The sequence below is a fragment of the Lytechinus pictus genome, chromosome 13, assembly GCF_037042905.1.
Source record: "Lytechinus pictus isolate F3 Inbred chromosome 13, Lp3.0, whole genome shotgun sequence".
Taxonomy (NCBI): Eukaryota; Metazoa; Echinodermata; class Echinoidea; order Temnopleuroida; family Toxopneustidae; genus Lytechinus; species Lytechinus pictus.
Genome location: NC_087257.1, coordinates 3,319,821 through 3,343,120, shown reverse-complemented (window position 1 = coordinate 3,343,120; position 23,300 = coordinate 3,319,821). Strand labels below are relative to the sequence as shown.

General features: G+C 38.2%; 2 protein-coding genes across 2 annotated transcripts; both read left to right on the top strand.

Annotated features, from left to right (window-relative positions):
* The first annotated feature begins 240 nt into the window (after positions 1-240).
* On the top strand, positions 241-23,292 carry LOC129274814 (low-density lipoprotein receptor-related protein 6-like). Its single transcript, XM_064108197.1, has 14 exons — positions 241-1,451; positions 4,883-4,966; positions 6,012-6,179; positions 7,016-7,169; positions 7,865-7,999; positions 8,402-8,519; positions 9,490-9,658; positions 9,856-9,972; positions 10,451-10,729; positions 11,095-11,257; positions 19,528-19,655; positions 20,214-20,492; positions 21,093-21,249; positions 21,904-23,292. The coding sequence occupies exons 1-14, from the start codon at positions 1,376-1,378 to the stop codon at positions 22,352-22,354; spliced, it is 2,478 nt and encodes an 825-aa protein (XP_063964267.1). The 5' UTR covers positions 241-1,375; the 3' UTR covers positions 22,355-23,292.
* LOC129274815 (E3 ubiquitin-protein ligase TRIM56-like) lies at positions 12,672-17,772 on the top strand. The gene has a single exon (XM_054911560.2). It carries the CDS (start codon positions 14,432-14,434, stop codon positions 15,701-15,703), a length of 1,272 nt encoding a protein of 423 aa, XP_054767535.2. The 5' UTR covers positions 12,672-14,431; the 3' UTR covers positions 15,704-17,772.
* Positions 23,293-23,300: the final 8 nt, after the last annotated feature.

The following is a 23,300-nucleotide window of genomic DNA, read 5'->3' as shown; positions in this document are numbered from 1 at the left end:
ACCGTAGAGTACTAAAGAATTAAAAAAAAAGAAATAAAAAAGAATATTAAGTCCAATCTGTAAAACCACTCAGGCACTCACCTGTTAATAACAACACGATTGTGATGCCCAAATACGAAAATCACAGGATCAGCGATTTAGCAGATGGTGTATGGTGTCCTCAATGCAAAATAAGCTCACTGAAATTATCTTTTGTTCCTTTTCAATAGCCAAGGACTGTCGGTCGTTGGGGCCGTGTTCAGTGCAAAATGCTCATCACCGCAGCTTCGTCGCATCACTGATCTCCTTCGACCAAGTCTCATTCAAATGACGTGATGAGCCTATTATTACGTAATTATCATACAAAGTATCTTTTTGTACTGCCCCAGACTTTATTTCCGGGTTCAAAATTTTCTTTATTATTTTTCTTGGACTCATTCGGCGGAGAAGTGTTCTTTTATTCTGCTCATTATGCGTATGTAGGTTTCAGGAAGACTATTTACCAAGGAAGGTTGTGGAAAACCGTATCATCAAACTTTATCTGACAAGGGTCTTCGGAGGAGGAAATACATTCTATCTCTCTACGTCACAATGGTTTCAATCACTACGTCACAATCACAGATGAAGAAGCAGAAATAACCGGTCTCAAGGAACTGATAGTGTATGATTCATGTTGAAGTATATCGCCAAAAAAGTAGAATCAATCACTTTGGGATTTTACTCTCTAAGTCGTTAAGAAATCACCGGCCATAAATTCTGTTTTGAGTGAAAGTGGAAGTCGTTTTAACTTGTAAAAATTTTCATCGTGAGTCGCCATGGAAAATAGTTATTATTGACCTAGAAATTGGAAACCAAGATACTTTAGACTATTCATTTTGAAACTTTAATGAGTTTGTCGACATCCCGAAAGGAGACTCGGATATAACCCCGTTTATGTTATTGCTGGACCAGTGGACCTACAATACCTCATGATATATATTTCTCCTCAGTGTTTCGTATAATAACTTTTATAAACATCAGTATCAGGGCGACAGCTACCTCAAGCAGGATATAGCAACATATACAACAATGCCTTAGAATTCCATCTTCAGATTGGAAAAAAGCAGTACTACATGACATCAAATTAAAGAATACGAACGGATTTCCGGAAGTTATTTTCCTCCCTTTATCATTCTCATTTTCGTTCGCATTGCCTTGGAAACGGATAATCATTAGAATATCTTCAAAAAAGCATATACGTATAGCATCCATGCGTTTGTTTTGAATGGGAAATATTATTTTATTGTAGTATATAATTGCGTTTACATCAAGTGACTCAAGACGGGGCTCAAGATCGCTGGCTGCACGTTCGAAGCAACTCGGTGTGAACGAACTCTACCCTTTGGAAAAACTGGAAATGAAAAGAGGAAGGGGGATGGGGGCCCGGCGGATGATAATCATGATGATTCTTGTTTTCAATGCGTTTCGATCTGGTAAGTGGTTTCTCATGTCTACAACATGAATCATGATTGTGAGTAACAGTCTGCTTCATGTGTGACGAAATGTTATACTTCAGTCCCATCAACAAAACCTATCCAGACCGAGCAAACATATTACGTTATTTCCAATGACATACCATCGGTCGGTTTGGAGTCGGTTTCAGTGTGTGACTGGGTATATTATTATTCTCTCACATATGACAAATTAAGAACCAAAATTATATTGATGGAGGGAACGAGCTCTGTTTTTTTCTCAGTCGCGAAATTTTTGTTTCGTCTGAATTCTGCAATTCTAAGTTCATAATGTTCCCTATAAACATGTCATTGGACAAAATGTACAGTGTCATTCAGTTTAGGAGCTGGAAATCGAGTGCCAATATGTCTTTTAAATTTGAAGTTATCGTCAATAATGCATGTATTCTTCCCTTCTTTCGCATACCACCTTTTCAATTCTTCACCTTCTCAGCAATGATTAACATTTTTAAAATTAATTCATTTATTCATTGCCATCATGTTCACCTTATCGACTTCTTTCTAACACATCAACTTACATGATATTCTTTTTAAATATGAAATTGACCGCTGGATTAAATATAATTCACTCTGTGCACTCGCAATCAAAGTGGTTAAAATAACCACATTACTCGTCAAGCTGGATGAGAATGATAATTATGTCTGGTTAATTCTCATTTTATTGTAAATGATATGTCTCGTCATTGGGGAGGGTCCACTAGCCGAGTGTACGAACGTTTGTCTTTAGACATATTAAAATATTCCCCGCTTAGCGTTATCTTCAATGTCAACAGAAATAAACACGCTGCAAAAACACCGGTGTTAATTTAACACCAGCCTGGTATGTCCACACCAGAGGAGTATTGAAACAACACCAGTTTGGAATCAAACCGAATACTAATTGGTGTTGTATAAACACCTATCTGGTGTTAGACCAAAACCAAACTGGTGTTGTTTAACACTTCTCTGGCGTGGACATATTATATAGATTCCGAGCTGGTGGTAAATCAACACTGGATTTTTTGTTTGCAGTGTACTCATTTTAACCACGTATGAAAATATAAATTGTGCACCTTCGGAATATGTTTTGAAACTGAAAGCAAGGTTTATAATTATGATTAGGCTAAGCAGAAAATAAAAGGGCCTAACTTTATGACGTAGACAAACAGAATCATCGGCCAGTAGCGTAATAATTTAAAGGGGCCCGATAAATGGCATATAACATTTTTGTTATGTCTGTAAAGCTGCAATAGAGTGAACCAAGCGAGCAACAATCAACAATTTTTGTAATACAAAAATATTATTTGTTGAAAGATTTGGACATACTATTCACAAAGTGATATCATATTCCAACCCTTTTCCGCTACCCTTTTATGTGTTTTCTCCTTTTTTTTCCTTCGTCGTGAAACATTGTTGGGTCTAATAGCCCATGCACTCATCTGTACGTGTGTCCTCGGCCTCGTGGGAAGACCCCGTCTAGTCATACCATTTTCCATCAAATTTACCTGTCAAAATTGACTGTGATCTCGTTTAGTGTGACTAGAAAATGGTCAAATAGGACTAAAATATCAGTAATTAACTTTGTTTTTATAGTTCACCAAATGATAAGTCGATTTTTCTAAATTCTACGTAACACATCCAAAATATAATTTTAGTAATAGAATTGATTACTAATCATTGAGATACTATATTAATGATAATGGTGATAATAATAGTAATAATAATAATAATGATAATAATAATAAATAAATAGTAATAACAATAATAATAATAATAGTAGTTAATAATAGTTATATGTTACATACATTGAATTGCTATGATGTTGAGTTATTTGTTAAACTGCAGGGCGCCTTTGAAAAGCAGTTTTACATAACTGAACAGGCACCATGCTGTATAAAAAAGAAAACAAACAAACAAATAAATAAATATTGGGCTCTCATAAACATCGCCTTTCCTTTTCCCCATTTCCCAACAAATCCAAATGGCAAATATTAAAAACGCCTCTTTTTAACGAAAGAACGGGCTTCTATTTGGAGCTCGTACAATAACGATCTCCTTGCTATAATTGTGACAATAGACCAGGAAATAATTACCACCGTATGAACACAATGGTCAGATGGGGAGAGGTTACTTCAATGACCATTAAAAGGTACTCAGAGAATAAGTAGCTCAGTGGATAAGTCTTCGGACTTTGAACCACAAGATCCGGGGTTCAAATCCCACCGCAGCACTAGCGCCCTTTGGCAAGGCATTTATCTACATTTGCCACCCTCGACCAAGGTGTAGTAAATGGGTACCCAGTAGGAAGGAATTCCTTGAATGCTCGATGCGCCCGATCAGGGTAGCCGTGCTAAAGCCGAGGTAATAGTATGCAGCGCTTAGAAACATTTGTATTGCTTATCATTATTATTAATATGACGTGGACAATTAAGAAAAACAGACAAACAAAACACTGGCATTCATTTTATCAAAATAAGAATTATTTGTTGAATGAATGAGTGAATGAATGACGAACGAATGAATAAATGAATAAACTAATTGATAAACAAATGAATAGATAAACAAATAAAACGTAATATTACGGAAGAAAAAGACGGTCAGTGACTCACTGCCAAGATAGCATGGATGGGAGTAATGAGCATGCATGTACAAAGAGGTAAATTGCTTTTCTCCTGACGTTCAATGAAGTCTTTGAAGTGCCTGACGGAACCTGCTTGGAATGTTAAACTCCTTGGTATATCTCGACCCTACTGAATGTATTTTAAATGGTGGAAGGGGGGGGGGGTGGGGTTGACTAATCTTCGGAAATTCATCGTTTAGTATTAGTATACAGGAAACGGTTGTTCTTTTTTCTTAACCAATAAGGGAAAAATTTGGGCCATTACCTGTTGGTAAGCTACATCTACACACTGTAGGCATGACTGGGTGCCTGTTCTTGTGTTAAATGGAATACCCCGCATTTCTTCTGCGTCATAGTGGGAATACATTTTATATATTCCCAAATAAAATATCGAAACATAGCAAATATCAATTATTTTTTTATAACATTAATTTATGCATTTGATCAATTTACGAATGGGGACACAATATCATGTACCCCATGCAGTTGAGTCATGATGCTGTCGTGGAGGTCTCGAATCCATATAACTCCGTTGTATATATACATATATCTCCTAAAGAACTGCCCGATTGACTATATGATTCATTGGTTAATTGATTAACAGATTTATTGGTTGGCATAATTGTTTAGTTGATTGATGGATAAATTGTTTGCTTAAATGCTTGTTTGATTGATTTACTAATCTACGATATTGATTGTTTTATGTGACTCTTTAAAATAATTTAACTATTATACGTCATAAGATTATGTCATGATCCAGATATCCTCTCATTTTTTTCTTTTATTTTCACAGATGGGCTTATTTACGAGGCTCGGGTGAACCAGATATGCTCTTTCGAATTCAACGAAACGGCGATCGGCAGCTTGGTCAATCAAAGTAAGTATATAAGAAAATCTTGGCTCCAAATGCACAATACAATTTACACACATCTTTGTTCATATTTGATGACATGCAATATATGCTTCAATTATCAAAGGATTTCCATTTCTCATCACGTAAGGAAAAAAAATAATACAAGTAGAGCTTATTCTTGAAAATTTACGAGATATATATATTCAGTTCTTTTTAGTTCATTTTTTATCATGTTCTATACAAGTTCCCTTGTTCATATTTTTATACAAAAGAACACACACACTCACCCCCCCACACAAAATACCGAGTCCTCAGTTTGTACTTTGTACAGCCCTGCATAAGATAGAATTCTAAAAGGTCAAGTCCACCCCAGAAAAATGTTGTTTTGAATAAAAGGAGAAAAATCCAACAAGCATAACACTGAAATTTTCATCAAAATCGGATGTAAAATAAGAAAGTTATGGCATTTTAAAGTTTTGCTTACTTTCACAAAACAGTTATATGCACAACTCGGTGACATGCAAATGAAGGAGTCGATTATGTCCATCACTCACTATTTCTTTAGTTTTTTATTGTTTGAATTATACAATATTTCAATTTTTACAGATTTGACAATAATGACTAACGTGACTGAATCATAAAATGTTAAAACAATGGAAATACCACATGCTCAGGGTCCAGGTAGGAATTAAACTTTGTTTCACAGAACAATGAGGGGGGAAATTAGGATACTTCATATTTCATATAATAAAATACAAAAGAAATAGTGAGTGGATGACGTCATAGTCTCCTCATTTGCATACCAGCCAGGATGTGCATATAACTGTTTTGTGAAAGTAAGCGAAACTTTGAAATGCCATAACTTTCTTATTTTACATCCGATTTTGATACAATTTTCAGTGCTTGTTGGATTTTTCTCCTTTTATTCAAATCAACTTTTATCAGGGGTAGACTTGTCCTTTAAGTTCTGTACATATTCTTTTTTTCTCTATATAACTGATGAAACATACTAAATATTATCCAATCGTGAATGTACTAACATCTCAGGGTGCGGTTTTCCTCTCCACAGATTGCTTCATAACGAGTCTCAATTACGGTGTTGCAGTGGCAGCAGATAGAAATGAGAACATTCTTTTTTATTCAGACATCAGTACCCTCGAGATCAGGTCTTATAACACGGAGACATTACCCAATGGTAAAGGGGACAGGATACTTTATGGGTTCGGCAGTGTAGAAGGTAAGCTATACACAGTGGAGTATCTGTGGTGGATGGGCGGCCGGTATTTTTTTTTTTTTGGGGGGGGGGGGGATGGCGTAACATTGTAACAGAGAGAAAAAGGGAAGAAATAAAGAAAAAACATACATTTAGGGGATTTTGCCCCCCCCCCCCCCACCACCATCATTCGAAGGAGACTACAGACTACATCAAATTTAAACTTGATAGGCATCAAAGGTAAAATAATTTGTAAAGAGTAGTGACTTAGATTTTTCGCTTGATTCATCTGAGACAGGGGCCGCGGAACGGTTTTCAAAGTGTGTGGGGGGGGGGGGCTGACCATGCAAAAAATCACAGTCCTATGGTCATTTTTACGTTTTTGTACACGGTTTTGGAAAAAAGTGGAGGGCTGAAACACCCCCAGCCCCCCGCTTCCGGCCCCTGTATTCATGGTATAGTTCTAAAACTATACGTTTTTACAGGCATGATATGGTCAAGAGCTTGCAGAATTCGTGAAGGTTAAAGGTAACCTCGGGGCAGCACTTAAGGGAAAGGGTGCAGAAAGAAAATATGTGGATATCAAGAGAAATATGAATCTTTATGTTAAACACTCGAGATAAATACATCAGAAATGAAGCTTTTGACTACCACAGTTTTCTGGAACTCGTTCGCTTCGCTCTTTCGCACGAATATTTATTTTATTTCAGGATGTGCACAATGCTCAAGTTATTAGACATTTAATTAAATTTCTACGCATAGTTGCTTCATCCCCTTGCTCGTACCATAATCATGATATTGCAATAATTTAGGCAAGTAATGCATTATTACCATCTTACCACCCCTATTCCACCCTACAGATATGGCAGTTGACTGGGTAGCCAAGAATCTTTACACAGCCGACCAATCGTTTCGTCAGATCGCTGTTTCGAGGTATGATGGTAGTATGAGGGCGGTCCTCATCCAAGATGATGTGGGCAAACCGAGGAGCATTGCACTGCATCCAGAAAGAGGGTAAGTGAGTGGTATCGGTAGGCCTATACACCAGAAATGATTTCATAAAAGGGAGGGGGCACTCAGTTTCTGGCATGTAGGCAGAGCAAACGAAAATAAGCAAAACAACCCTTATTATAATACAAGTTTAAAAGATGATCATGATCCCTTTGTCTCTAAAGAGTGATAGGAAGAAAGAAATGGGGTCTGGAAGGCCGAGTAGGCTTTGGTCCCGATTCATTTTTCTGTTGGAAAGTGTCCCGAGGGGAGGGGAGTGGTGCGCGCGAACTGTTGAATATCAAGCGGAATCACGTGGAGCGTGTAGTTGGCAGATAAAATAAATACATACAAACCGCTTTCACACTCTAAATATGGATTTCCTAGGGAAACCCATTCTTGACCATTCGATAATTTGCTGTATTTTGTTTTCAAATCGTCGGGTAAACTGGACCCGACGTTGCGAAAATTTAGGGGGCCCCTTTTCTCGAATGGTCGGGTCAAAGGGTCGGGTATACGCGAACGCCCTTCCCGATGCGTTAACCCGATGTGATGATACAAGCCGATGTATGTTAGGGAATCGATGATGCCATTCTGTAAAAAAAAATGCATTTGAAATGGAAATATCAACAATATTAAGTTGCTTTTCGTATACAAATTAATGGATGGTAATGATTTTTTGTTTTCATGTCACACCATACATTTCTTTTGTGAAACAGATTAATGTTCTGGGCTGATTATGGTGGATTACCGAGCCTGGAAAGGGCTAACCTCGATGGAATGGATCGGACGACGATTGTCGACGCGAACATTCAATTCCCCAACGGACTCGCCATCGACTTCGACAATAGCATGTGAGTAATTGATGCTGTAATAACATTTTCACTTTCTTAAGTTATCGATAGCTAAGATTTGTACCCGCCACGATCTTTAAGATTGAAGTTGAATTTTAAGTTGTAGGTTAATTTAGGGTTAGCCGAAGGAGGGAGGGAGGGAGGGGGGGGGGTGACCATGCACAAATAAATAATAATCGAATGGGAATTTCGCGTTTTTGTAGGTTTCATGTTAATTGGAAAAGAAGGGGAGGTTGTGAGATTTGAAGTGTTTGTAACATTATCTCCTTGATTGTTTATTTACTTCGGTATAACTTTTTCCCTTGTTGCCATAGTGATTGATATCACCTATGTATATGTTTTATTCATGCCATTTCTTGCTCTATTCAAATTAGATTTTTATATTATGTTTTTGTTTTTCAGTATCTATTTCGCAGACCGTGGAAGCGATAACATCGCCTCGGTGGATTTTGACGGCGGAAATAGACAGCTGGTCCATTATCAGTATGGGGGTGATTTCTTTGACATGGTTCTCGTGAGGGTATGAAACGCATATTCACACATGATACATTAAACTGATCAAAGCAAAGAATCCCCTGTCTAGGCATGCTAGGAGTCGATTGTTCCGTTATGTTTCGTTATTCACTTCAAGGCGAACGATGTTGAAATCGACAAGAAAGGGTGTTTAAAGTTGCTTTTCCGAGTGTTCCAAAATATGTAACTAAACGAGCAAAAATAAGAGACGAGGTGCCCTCTGCATTAAAAGCTACTATTATGGTAAATTTGTCATCAACTAACATGAAATCCTTGATTTGGATATAACCTGGCTGTTGAGCATTGTTATCATGGTGGTCCCATTCGGATGGCAAAGTTACTTGTTTGCAACAGCCCAAAGGGACCTATTTTCAAAAAGTTATTGTGCATATACAAAATGGCGTAGTAGTGATTAAATGCTACAAAGATTAAGATATTCCTAATAGACCTTATAATGTGACGTCATAATCTCATAGCGCCCTCCTTTAGAGGATATAGGCATATATGTAAACTGAGTTGTCAGAGATGCGCCCGCTGCAGATTACCAATGCACTGCAATTCCGTATGCACTGCACGCAAGGCAGTGGCACTTACCTCTTAGATGGCGTTGCGATGACATCACTCCATAAGGTCTGTAGCAGTATCATCACTTGATATCTATGTTGGAAATACACGCATACCTAATACTCACTAATCTTCGGGCCGAGCTCAATACCTGTTGCATTCCTCTTTATTCCGACCAAATGATTTCTGAACAAGAAATTATCTGATCATTACTATCTAAAATTTCGTTATATATAATAATTAGGGTAATCCTTTCCATCCATTTGGACGAAAGTATACCTTTATGTCGAAAGAGCGAAACAACCATTCAGATTGTACTAAAAATGCATATGAATTGAATATTCGTGTTTCCCAGTCAGTACAGACCGAGATAATAATTTTACAGGCTTTGTTAAAACACATTTTTTTTGTAGGACCATCTTTTTGTGACGAGCTGGACATCAGGACAGGCAGGTGGTCATATCACGACTATTAGTAATGTGAGCGATGCCAACCAGGCCGTCGACTTCGAGATCATCGACCACAATACGTTCGCACTCGGCATTACTGCAGACGACGAAGACACGCAACCAGTCATATCGAGTAAGTGATTGTTTGTAAAGAAACTGGGACCCGGATGCAGAAAGAATTATAAGCATCGTATCAAACGCTAGCCAATCAGGAACTCGGATATCGCAGATCTATGCTAGAGCAGATTGTTTCTTTTTTGATAGGCCGAATTATGTGCAATAAATAAATTTTTGTTGAATCATATTGTTTTATTTTCTTCTTCACGACAGGTCCATGCAGCACAAACAATGGCGGCTGCCAAGAACTCTGCTTTCCACTTGCTAACGCAGAATCCTCATGCGGTTGTTCGTCTGGTTTTACGCTCAATGGCGTGGCGTGTGAATCGAGTAAGTCAAAGGGGGCGGCACGGTTCTTAAGCTTCGACCAATCAGAAGTTATATCCAAAAGCACAACTCTGGCTATTAGGCAATCAGGGCAAAAAACTGGAGCCAAAGCAATTCGAAAGTAAAGGTTTGATTGGTTGATAGTACGGAAAACTACGGATGTGTGTTTCGATTGTGTGAGAGTTTTTATTCTTCAGGAGATTCCTTGGGAACTGTTTTACGAGTTAAAGTGAATCATGAAAATAAAAAAAATAAAGTAGTCTACTGACTGTAGAACACTAATTAAGCAATGATTCGTAAAAGTACTTGCGCCTCAGCAAATATGGCCTAGGCCTACATTTATTTATCAACGATCAAACGCATCCGCGATTCAGTCACTTTCAAAACTTGAAAAAAAATCAATTGCGTTTTTTTATATAAAGAATTCATTAAAACTAGAAAAAAAAATAAATAAAATCTTTGTTTCCTTTTCTTCGTAAAGCTCCTTACGAAGACGACTTCGTGCTAGTGGCCGACAGCGCCCAGAAGAAAATATTTCAGGTGCCCATCGTAATGGACGCCCCCGACGGTGATACGGGATTGGGCAACCCCGTTGATGACAGCGTCAAGGCATTGCCCTTAGACGATCTCGAGTACCCGATCGCTATGACCTATGACCCCGTGCTCAAACACGTCTATTGGACGGATCTAACTTATGGGAGTATCACCAAGGCAGCGATTGACGGTAGCTTTAAACAGACAATAGTGTTTGATAATAATGGTAAGGGAAGTTCATTATTGGAGGGGGGGGGGGGGCATTGCGCTGTGCTAATAATTGTCTTTTGAAATGTCAAGACTTTGTAATTTTACATCTAATTTTGATGAAATTTTCAGTGTTACACATTTTTGTATTTTCGTTGATTCCCACTTGCTCAAATCAATTTTTTGTTTTGATGTACTTGCCACTTTGCCGGCGTTACCGCTTTTAAAAAGGAGCTGAAATTTGAAAATGTCATAACTTTTATACTCCCTTTATTTTCTAAATTAATTCAAATCAACTTTTTGTTTAGGTGGACACGACGTTTAAAGCCTTAAAGTATTGATCTGAACTATTTATTTTCTAACTGCTAACCCATCCCTCCTCAGTCCATGTTGGTATTGCTATCGACACCGCACGGAGACGCATCTATTGGACAGATGAGGATCGTGACGTCATTGAAGTTGCCAATTTGGACGGGAGCGGGAGACAGATTATCATTCAAAATTCCTTGAACGAGCCTCGAGGAATAACAGTGGATATCCAAACTGGGTAAGTGGCACATTACATTGTGGTTATATTAATGGTTTGGTACAGATGAAATGGATGTGATGTATGGCCTTTTCACACGTGAATCTTGAATCATCATTGTATTGATGATTGCAATTCGTCTTTAGAATCATCGGACCTTTCACACGCTCACTCGAAAACTTATTTGAATTCGAATTCCTGAGCGGAGGTGGTATGCGTCCTTTGGTGACTTGTCAATCAAAGCACTGCGTCGATACGATGAGTGCATGGCAATTGTATTATCTACGGAAGTACTTGAAATGACACGTAAGTCCCCAAAAGACGTCTTGGAGGTCAAACCTTTCACACGTAAAATTCGTACCGTACCGAGTGAAATTTCACTGGAATTCACCTCCGGAGTATTTTGAATTCGTGATTGTGATTAGCGTTCGTGATTTGCGTTTGGTTTCACACGTGCTAAAAAAAAAAATCGTCATTAGCCGTACTTTTCACTTGAATCATCATTCAAATTACGATTTTTTTAACCTTGTGAAAGGGCGGGTAGTCAAATTAACATCAGTGTCGATTATAATTGATCTCAATATTCATAAGGCGCCAACTGGCTCCTGGTAGCTGAATTATAGAAAGATGCATACCGAGATAGAGAGAGAGATAGAGAGAAGGGGGGGGGGGGTAAAAGAAAGGGTGGGGGTAAAGAGAGAAGTGGAAGAGAGAGGCTAATCACAGACAAAGTGTTTTTACTCATATTGTCATCATATATCATCCTCCTCATCATCAACCACCATCACTACCACCATCACTACCACCACCCTCACCACCACCACCACCATCACTACCACCACCACCACCACAACAACAGCCACTACCACCATCACCTCGACCACTACCACCACCACCACCATCACTACTATCACTACCACCACTACTACCACCACCACCACTACCGCCACCACCACCATCACTACCACCATCACTACCATCACAACCACTACCATCACTACCACCATCACAACCACCACCATCAATGTCGTCATCCTTTCATGTTTCTTATCACGTATGCCCGTATTCCGGTTTAACTTAGGCCATCGTCCAACTAAGGACATACTAGAAGGTCCATGGTCTAACTCTGTGCTAAAATTATGGGAAGCCAACAATTTCAAAATTGCATTTTAATGACAGATTTCATATCCATACCTGACTCTTTTCCTCACATTTTAATAATGAAGAGGACTATTTCAGTAATCATTCCTAGTCAGTTATGAATTATTTGAGTGTCACATTAGCTGATTGATTGAACCTGTAATGTGAGGGATACCTATCACAATTGGCTATCCATAGTCAACCGCAAGTTTAGACCAGTCAATTTAAACCTGACTTCAGAATCCTGCTTTAGAGTCATTCATTAATTTTTTTAACAAACAAGTGCACACCAAGTTACCAATAATGCATATAGCATTTCCATTTATTTGAAAGCAGGATAAAAGAGCATTGTAGATTAAATGCCTTGCTCACGGGCATAGGTGCCGCGGCCGGGGATCGAACCCCGGACTTAAATAAAATTTAACTCGATCACCAACGCTATACGTGACAAACATATCGACTGATTGATACCAAATAAGCAATTTTAATAGTTATATCAACTATCATTATTCAGTCTGAAATGGCACATTATTAAAACGTTAAACTTTCATTAGTAGGGTCCCGGAGTCAATAGGGGCTCGTCATTCTTTAATAATGATTTACTTTAATGAGAAGATTTTGAGCAGGAGCAAGCATTTCAGTTACGCAAATCTTATAGAATATAATTTTGCACAAAAGACGAACAATATCAGCAGAGTGAGAACGATAACACGAGTAAATATGTATCCATGACCTTATTTTGATTGAAACTGTATTTCCCCTATTTGGAAAGAAATCGGTGAAGTGAATCCAATTGCATCCAACCGCAGAATGAGACAGTATTCAAAAGTGAATAATCATGTTTGCATTTCAGATTTGTTTTTGAAGTATTCTCCATTTGAGAAGCCTATCATTATTAATAAACATATTCGGCTGATTCCATTTTCACTGTTTATTGAACTGAAATGGAAAATGAATGTAAAAGAATTGTTTATTATAAATCCATTTCAGACATATCAAGATCGATAAATCTAAGCACGTAAAGATTATCAAATGTAAAAGAAATGATATGCTAAACCATATTTTCTCATTGTAATCAGGGGCTTAATAAATATTTTCTGATATATTGGATAATTTTTTCCTTGAAATTTAATAAAGAATCAAATAAAATAACGGGAAATTCTCACCGTATGGTATAGCTTGCACCAAGACTAAACCAGTCGTAAACAAATCGGCCTTGATTGATAGGTACACATATGGTAGGCGGAATGAAATGCTGAATAAAAACAAGGAAAAACAAAACACTGGTTATTGATTTAGTAATTGTTAATTATGAACACGTGAAATAATACAGACTTGATCTGAATGGGTGTGACAATGGTAGAAAATCTATTTTTTTCAATTGGAATGTGTGGAACCCTCTGCATATACCATTTGCATTGTTTTCAGTGTTTTGACGCTTTCTGATATTTTGTACGTGTCACAACTTGAAAAATTCGGCCTGTATACGCTACCAGTCTACTGGGTTTCTTAGATTGAAAAATATATATATTTCATGTGGTTTGAAGGAGAGACGTTTTATTCAACAGGAAAAATGATTCGACAAACGGCAACTAGAAATTAAGTTCTCTATGATGATTAATGGATTGGAATTATTGAAACATTTACCATCTTCATGTATAACTAACATGATCAGGTCTTGATTATAGATGGTTAAAGAAGTTGCATTTAGTTGTCAATCGTGTGATCCACAGAGGTCGTGATCCTATTTTCGTGAGATGACATGTTGTCATCGTATTTAGTTGCTTATCGATATATTTATGTACATCTTGTTACAAAGACAATCAAGTCGTGAGCCGTTGAAATCTTTGCTGGAATCTGACAGACAGAAAAAAACAGACTTTTCGTAAAGGTTGAACAATTTCAAGGGAAATCGTCATGATGAAGTGAATCGAACTTTTGCCATTGCTTCATGAAAATAAGCTTTAACTCTTTAGCCCGTTACCTACTGGAACCTAATGGTCCCTAACAAAGCACATGTGAATAACATAATATATCAGTGGTCAAAGGTTTAAGATGGCTGAAGCTTCAGAGAAAGAGAAGGATGGCATGAACTGCGCCGTGTGCATGGACAAACTCACCAATGCCAAATATCTTAAGTGCTTTCATTCCTTTTGTACTCGTTGCCTGGAACATTGCGTCCGTAACCTGAAGGTCTCTTGTCCACTCTGCCGTGAGGTCACCAGCGTACCTAGAGGGATCGATTCCTTGTTGCCTAACCTGAAGGCGACCAGGAGAGTCAGCGAGGCGAAGGTTCGGAACAGGATCGAGACCAAGATTCAAGATAGCGGCTGCCAGTGTGGCTCCTGCAAAGAACTCGGAGCCATCTGCTTGGCCAAGTCCTACTGTGTCGACTGTGAGCTACTCATATGTGACGCCTGTGTTAATGCTCATGAGCTTCTGAAGATGACAAGGAGTCATCGGATTATAAGAGTCCTAGATTTCCAGAACGGCGCAACCGTCGATGAGGGAGAACCTGTCGGTGAGGTTGGAATATTGGAGATAAAATGCGAGAAGCACAGTTCACCCCTCACCAAGTTCTGTCGCTCTTGCAACCGAGCGGTCTGTCCTGAGTGTGCCGTAGAAGAACACCCAAGTAAACACAACGAACACGAGTGTGTGAGCATTGTCGAAGTCGAGGGCAAATTGACAGGTGAACTGAAGCAGTTGCTAAGCAAAATCGACACCAATCACTTTGATCGTGTGGCGAACTCCTACAAGCAACGTCTACAGAAGAGCGCAGACAAAGCTCAAGAACTGAAAGGGAAAATCAACGACTCGGCTCAAAATGAGATAGCCTCTCTTTACGCCAAGATCGAGGCGAAGCGTGTCGATCTCACAGCGCGTATCCTCGACATCGAGAAAGCATCGAGTCGCAAGGTCGCAACTGTCCTATCTGGGATCCGACGAATCCGCGGCAGGGCAGAGAAACTTGAAAGCTACGCTGATGAACTCCTAAAGACGGGTAACACCGTTGACATCCTCACTGTCAAGGACACCGTGACCGAGCACCTCAAAGACATCCGGGCTGAGATGCGGAAGTTGACGACGGACGATTCGGAAATCGACGCCCTCGACGGGTACACGTTCACCGCGACCGATTGGATGTCGGCGAACTATGAACCGGGTGTAGGTCGGCTTGAGGCACCAACGCAGAGAGGGGAGGTAGATTGTTCAGTGACAGGGGTGTTCAAGAGAAGGACATCCACCAGGATGATAAGGTCTACCCAAAGAACACAACCAACTTTACCACGTCTGAACAATAATCCTCGCTCACTAGTTAATTAATGTTGAAGCATTATCTTATCAAGCTTGATCGAAATTGATTAATAAGTCGCTCATCAATTCTTTGTCATTGATTAACTTGTTTTGGGTTGCGTTTTATCTAATTATGCTTTATCATCATTCATCATTGGTTATCACATTTTTCCAATTTATTTTCAGTCATAAATTAACTAATTTTGCGTTAGATCTATGTAAATAAGCTTGATCAAAGTCTTTACATTTAATAAGCTATAATGAGAAGTGCCATTTCTAGAACAAAAGTGTTTAACAATCTGACAATGTTTCAAGAATAAATCCATTAAGCGGATGGGTGTTCTGGATCGTAGCAAATTGCAAAGGATTTATGTTATGTTTTAATCATTTTTCAAGTTTTACCAGACCGTCGACTACCTTACTGTAATTGAACACTGGGATAAAAATGCATGGTTATTCAAATTCACCATTCCCAAGTACAATCCAAACGTGAATACATATTTTGTAATCACTATTTTCACACCATCTGTTTTTATGTTTATTGAATATCAATAGATACTGAATATGGAATGAAGCCAGGTATATGGATGAATTTGATACAGATGTAGAACACCCATTCGCTGTATCTAAATTGGGATGCGAGGGCATGGACCCCAACTGTGTCACCGCCCAAGAAAAAATTTAAAAAAAAGGGACAAAAATGGAAAATTGAAAGCAAAAGGGTGAAATAATATATTGTAAATTAATAGTACGTCAAAATCTATCACAAAATTAGATTTGTGTATCCAAAATATCATATTTCTTCTTTTTCCCATTTTCCCTTCTGCCCGGCTCGATACTATTTATCTATTCTCTGTGCTATTCTTATAAATTGATCTTATTCACGAGTTAAACGTAATACGATGACTCATTTGTTATTGGTTTCTTATCGTATGACGTCATGATAATAAAACACGTGTCTTGCACAATGCACAGTGACATCGGTGGAATGTGAATAAGTTAGAGGAATGAAATGGTCTGTTGATCAAGTGTGGTATATCGCCCTCAAAACCCGGGTCATCATTTGGTTATCAGTGATCACTGAATAGGTCTCATCGTATTATTATTATTGTTATGGTTGTAAGTTTATTGTTGATTGTCATTATATTTTAATGATTTTTGTGATTATTATTGTTAGGCGTATGTTCATCATAATTATATGTATACTGTCATAACCATCCTTCTTCCTACGATTATATTTATCTTCATGATAACAATTATCAATATTATTTTCATTACAATTTTATATTGCTGTTACCATTATTCTTATATATCGGCATCACCACCACCACAACCACCGACATCATCATTATCATCATTGTCATCATCATCATCATCATTATTATTATTATCATCATCATCATCATCTTCGTCATCACCACCATCATCATCATCATTATCATCAATCATCATCATCATCATCGTCATCATCATCATCATCATCGTCATCATCATCATCATCTTCGTCATCACCACCATCATCATCATCATTATCATCAATCATCATCATCATCATCGTCATCATCATCATCACATTGTCATCACTATCCTCCTTTTGCTGTTTATTGTTTGCAATATAATAAACGCTGGTAGTACCGGTATGTATGGATTATACATTTTATTTAATACGGTCATAATACATATTGTAAATGGAATATCTTCTCGTTGATATAATGAGGAGCCAAAATCGAATAAAATGAACAAAAAGAGTAAATACTGATATGATTATTAGTGGAAGGAAAATAACGAGATAATAACACATACTCAATGGAGTGCATCAGGCATAATATAGTGACAGAAACAAACACACCACAATTAGCATGATTAATCGTTAAATGGATTTGTATATGTGTACATCCTCCTCCCTACTACACTCTCTCTATCGCCCTATATACCTCTCTCACCATCGCTCACTCTCACTCCCCATGTTTAGAAATATTTTTTTCTAAATTATATAGATATGGGCATTGGCCAACAAGAATTACGTTAGAATTTAAGTTTACCACTTATCATGAAACAAGAAAATTATAAATTTGTAAGGGAAATGCAGTAAAAATCTATTTTTCAACAAAAGAAAATGAGAAAAAAAAAACGTCATTGCTTTAATGAAGTCGTACACCAAAACATTAAAACCAGAAAAACATTCGAAAAGTGCTCCTACAAATACCAGTTTTTATACCATATCATTTTCGAAACAACCAGGTTTAAATGAATAAAGCTGAGAATTTATCGTTATTTTTATACTTGAAGACGAAAATAGCCCCCTAAACAGGAAAAGAATGAGAGGGGGAGAAATGCAGGAAGATGAACAAGACATACACACCCTCACACACACTCGAGAAAGGACTGGAAGAGAATGGGATAGATGGCGAGAGAGGCAGGGAACATAGTCAGCGATTTACATGATCAAGAAGGGAGGATGGATAGAAACAAAAAATTGTGTGTTTGTGTGTGAGGGTGTGTGTGTGTATGAGTGAGAGAGAGAGAGAGAGAGGGGTGGGGGTGGGAGGAGGGTCTACAGGGGACAGCGATAGTGAATGAAAGAGAAACGAATTATATTTTACAAAGAATACACATGAATTCGAATCTATTTCCTTTTAATGCGTGTGAGGGTGTGTTTGTGTAAGGGTGCGTGTGTGATCTGTTTTCTATCTTATGAATCCCATTAAAAAACACAGTTAATATTAACTGGTATCAACTCACCACGGGAGTATAAAGTATTCAGAAACTATACGAGTCACTTGCTTTTCAAGTTATTTTATTCATAACTTTTCAAAGACAGTAGAAAAACATTGTAAATAAAAAAAGTAATCGTCAAAGGATAAGTATGATTTTGTTACAATGGAAGGATTTTTAATGATAGTTGTGAATTTGTTATGAACCATACAATTTGGTCGCAGACGCATACAATATAGTACCGAAGTGTGACGTCAGTCGTCATGGTGTCATGGCGGCCTGGTTCTAAACAGAGTCGCAGCTGACGATCGTCTGTACACATTTGTATGACTTTGGCTCGTCTGAAAAACAGGGTACAAGCGATCAAATTCCGATAGCAGCTATTTTCTCCTATGAGAAACACACGCTTTCATTCGCCGGGTTCATTTGTTTAGAACCAGACCGCCACGACACCATGGCAACTGATGTCATTGCTTCGGTACTCTATAAGGCCTACATGGGTTTGCCCGCAATATAATCATGACGTCATTGATATGTACAAAATGTCCATGTTAGGCTCAGTGTCGGTCCTTCAGTCGAACGAAAGAAAACGGTTGGATCAATTCTTGTTACGCCGCCATTTTTCTGAGATTTAGATGACATTGATCTCGAAGTTCACTGCACCATAAAGGTGTCACAGGCCAAATTAAAACAAGAATGCAAAATATTAATTCGACCCAACTAATTTCCAAGACTCGCAATTGATGTACTAGTAGCTGGTTGACTAAAATGTATGCCTATGCACATGTTTCGCCATCTTGTAACACTAATTTTATTATTCTTTGCTATTGTCCGAATGGGGAAGAAATATTACGTAGCTCTTGGAACTATTTGATTGGCGGAAGAATTTGGGCTATTTATTGTTTCAGGTGTTGATAGAGATCTCGTCAGATATTTACAAAATGAGCCATTCAACATAACCTCAGATATACATAATTTCGGAGCTACAGGTAGTAAATATCACCCCCAAACAAAATCTTCTTTTATATGATCGTGTAAACTGCTATTTAACACACGTGTCTTTGAAGGCACTATTTGAAGGTGTGTTACCTATTACACTAATGAAATATATATATATATATTCCTTTCATGACTTACAGCGACCTCTATTGGACGGATTGGGGCAGTGCTCCTAAGATCGAGAAGGCATCAAGTTCAGGCACAAGGCGGGAAATCCTTATCACGGAGAACCTCAACTTTCCAAATGGAATCACCATCGACCCTACGGGTAAGCAACTTTATCAGCACCTTTCTCTTCTTTTTCGCTCTTTTAAAGGGCATGTCCATCCCAATAAAAAGAAAGCGTAAGATCAAACAAGCATAACGCTGAAAATGTCCCTAAACTCGGACCCAAAACAAGAAAATTGGGACTCTTTAAGGTTTTGCTCATAACCGCGTTAAGGGAGAAAGCCGATGTCTTTCACTCGCTGAAAAATTCACCCTCTCATTATAAAGCCAGACACGCTTAAAACAAACTCTTTATTGACAGGTCTATTCTAAAATCAAAAGCAAAAAAAATCGAGATAAGTTGAAAGCGTGATTATCCAAGGATAAGAAATTTCTGAAGCGTTATTTTTTCCTTTTATGAAAGATTTTGTATTCATGTTTAATAATTCTGTGATGTCAGAAGAAAGATTCTATCCCATTCGATACGGGTTGGGTATCCAAAGGATACATACCCCCCAAAACACACACATACACACACACAATTGAAGATATTTAGCCATGCCAATGTATAAATACTCTAATATTCTTTGTTCTTTTCTAACACTATAATCCTCAACAGAGCGAATCCTTTACTGGTGCGACTCTAACCATCCGGATCAGAGCAAGATTGAGCAGTACAACCTGGTAACCCTTGAAAGATCCACCATAGCTACCCTTCCATCCCCGTCCCAACCCTATGGCGTCACCATCCATGGTGACTTCATCTATTGGTCAGACTGGGTTAAGAATGCTGTTTATCGTGTTGATCGCTTCGTAGACAATCCCTTGTCTGAGGTCGTCGGTGAGGGCGTCATGCTCGGCATGCAGGGAATCGTCTCATCGCAAATCTTTGAAGTTGGTAAGAATTTGAAATAAGGTTTTTTTCTTTACCCTTCAGTTCAAAATTTTCAGATGATTACTTCGTCATCATGCAAAATTCTTCAATCAATAATACAGAAAGTGGAAAGCTATATGTTTACTTTTGTGTTAGTTCAGTATTCACACGCATTGCTTCAAGAACAAGCCGCATCGAGGCATATAACAAGGTTACGTTCTCTGACCACTTTTATTTTCTGCGTCGTAGTCTTCAAATTACGCACGTATCACAAAATGTGGTACTAAACTAAAACGACTGATTAGAATGGCGACTGTGCCTTGGGGGCTTTATATGCAGTTAGTTTTTGGTAAAACATAGTAATATTGTCATTGTAATTTTCACAGAAGATCAAAAAATGCAACTATTATTTTCTAATGAACTACTAATTTCGGCGGAAACTTTTGACTTAAAAGCTTATTAAAATGTACAGTTAATACTAAGGCCGAAAGTACTGCCAGATGCAGAAAATAAACAGAATGCGAATGTTGTGCTTAAATTTATCTATGCATGATCACTCACTTTCAATCTTTAATCTTCAATGTTTTTAAATGACCAAGATTATTTTGTTCTTCTATATTATAGTGACGACAGTAGCACCTCCAGTTACCCAACCTGACATAGGAGGGCAAGAAAGAAGCGCCGTCATCCCCGCTGTAGTCGGAGCTGTAATCCTCGTGGTTGTTATCATCATCGCAGTCATTGTCGGAGTCTTATGCTTCAGAAGGTCCAAGGAAAACAGGTAAAGATGGCTTGGCAGAATGTACGGTTATTTCGAAATATCTTCTGAAATCCTTGAAAGTCTGATACCAGTTAAACGTTATAACAAGATTTGGATATGTTATCACACTGTTAATGGAACTTCCTTCTTCTCGATGAACATTCCACCTTAAACTCCATAAAATATAGGCCTAACCCTTCTTTTTGTTCATAATTATTGCTATTTGCTCTTCCCGAATTAGCCTTTGACTTTCTTTCCGATTTGATTTTAAAAAAATCATAAATTGGCTCATACACTCCTACAATTTAACCTAATACATGGTTAAACAGCAGGGATGGCACCATATTTTCTAATGGATGGGGGAGGGGGGGGGGGTGTTATGGCAAGACGATCTGACAGCGAGAACATATATTTTCTCAATTGAATAACAGGAATGATAACAAGTTGTATGATTCAGAGCTCTCTTTCCAATACTTTTGTTTTATCTTTTTCACTTTTCTTCCTCATCCTTTTAACTTTTCCTCACTACTTTAGGGCAATCGTCACCTTCCCCAGTAATGCGGAAATCTAATCATTTATTTATTTCAATTAATCAGAAATCATACTTTGCTGTGCTTTTATTATTTTTTCATTCCATTTATTTATCTATTTATCTTCTATTGCTTTGTTTCGTAGGAGTTTGGCGCAGGGACACCGTGGAGGGCAGTCTAATGACTACAGGGCGCGACCGGCGCTACCCAAGTGCGCCGAGGAACCCCCTCCACTCCCCGGCGGTCATCCGAACGACGACCCTCTCTATATGGACCTGGACGCTTTCAAAAAAGACCCGCCTCCACCTTACACCGAACTAAACCTGAACCAGGCCGGAGGCTCGGGAGAACAGTCGTACGAAAATCCGTCCTTCGACGCGGGGGCCGCGAACGGAAACATATCACCATCGCCGACCCTCTACGATATGCCCGACGGAATGGCGCCCCCGCCTCCGGGTGTGAGCAAGGATCAGATGGCTGCGAGCGGTGGTTACGTCCCTTACCTAAAGAACAACGCCGAGCAAGAAGGGTTTTATATGACACCGGATGGGACAGCGGGAACGACGGACTCGTTGTATGAAGTTGCCAACGCGTAACCTTATCCGATATTTGCAAAGCACAATTATCTTTTGACTCTTTTGTCTTTGGGATTTCCCCTATTTATTGAAGAACAAAATATCCTTCGCCGTCAGGCAGAATGTCGAAGAATCGTCATCACTCCGCCATTGACTGTATCTTCTGTCTTCCAGGAGAGTGTTAGCATTTATGTCCGACAAGTTGTCAGATCTGACTAATTTCATTATTTTTGGATTGGCTAAGAGGCATTGCTTTTATACTTCCATAGTAACTGTCGGATAATTTTGTCACATAAAAAAAATCAAAGTCCTTTCATGAAACGCTCCCCCGAGCAAGCGATCATGAACGTGGTGAAGGATTCATGAATACACCATTCGGAAGCCGTAATTTGAGAATCTAAAGGGATATTATTTTCGTCGAGCTGAATGGACATTTTTATTACTTCACTGTTGTGCGATGTTGTATAAAACAATATTGTCATGGTATTTGGATATAGGTTCCAATCTAACTGTAGTTTACGCTGGTCGTATTATTTACTTAGACTTTTTAAATGTTGTTACTAGAAATAAGATTTATATTCATGACAATTCATACTAATTAACTTGACATTTTATTGTTATATTTTGTACACTGCACATTATTTTCGTCATATTTTAAACACATCTTTTTATGTAATATTTCCAGAGCCTATATGATACAAAAGAGCTGCGTTTGGCTTGGAGAGATGACGTGTAATTGCAAATATTTCGGCAACTTGCCCCCTTGACATGCCTGATGAGTCTGGATAATGTCAATTCTATGTGAAATGAGTAATTGGATACATTTGTATCAAGGCATATGATATACATGTATACGATATTGTGTATAAGAAGTTCAGAACAAATCGATATATCTTGCACTGACTAAAGAGAAACTTGAACATTTAATATACTGATATAATATAATTTTTTTTCAAAAATAAGAGAA

Excerpts from the sequence above, each read along its gene's own strand:
- LOC129274814 (XM_064108197.1), top strand. The coding sequence starts at position 1,376 with ATGAAAAGAGGAAGGGGGATGGGGGCCCGGCGGATGATAATCATGATG. Across the intron at positions 10,730-11,094 it reads AATAGTGTTTGATAATAATG|TCCATGTTGGTATTGCTATC; the intron begins GTAAGGGAAGTT and ends ATCCCTCCTCAG. Across the intron at positions 21,250-21,903 it reads AGAAGGTCCAAGGAAAACAG|GAGTTTGGCGCAGGGACACC; the intron begins GTAAAGATGGCT and ends TTTGTTTCGTAG.
- LOC129274815 (XM_054911560.2), top strand. The coding sequence starts at position 14,432 with ATGGCTGAAGCTTCAGAGAAAGAGAAGGATGGCATGAACTGCGCCGTG.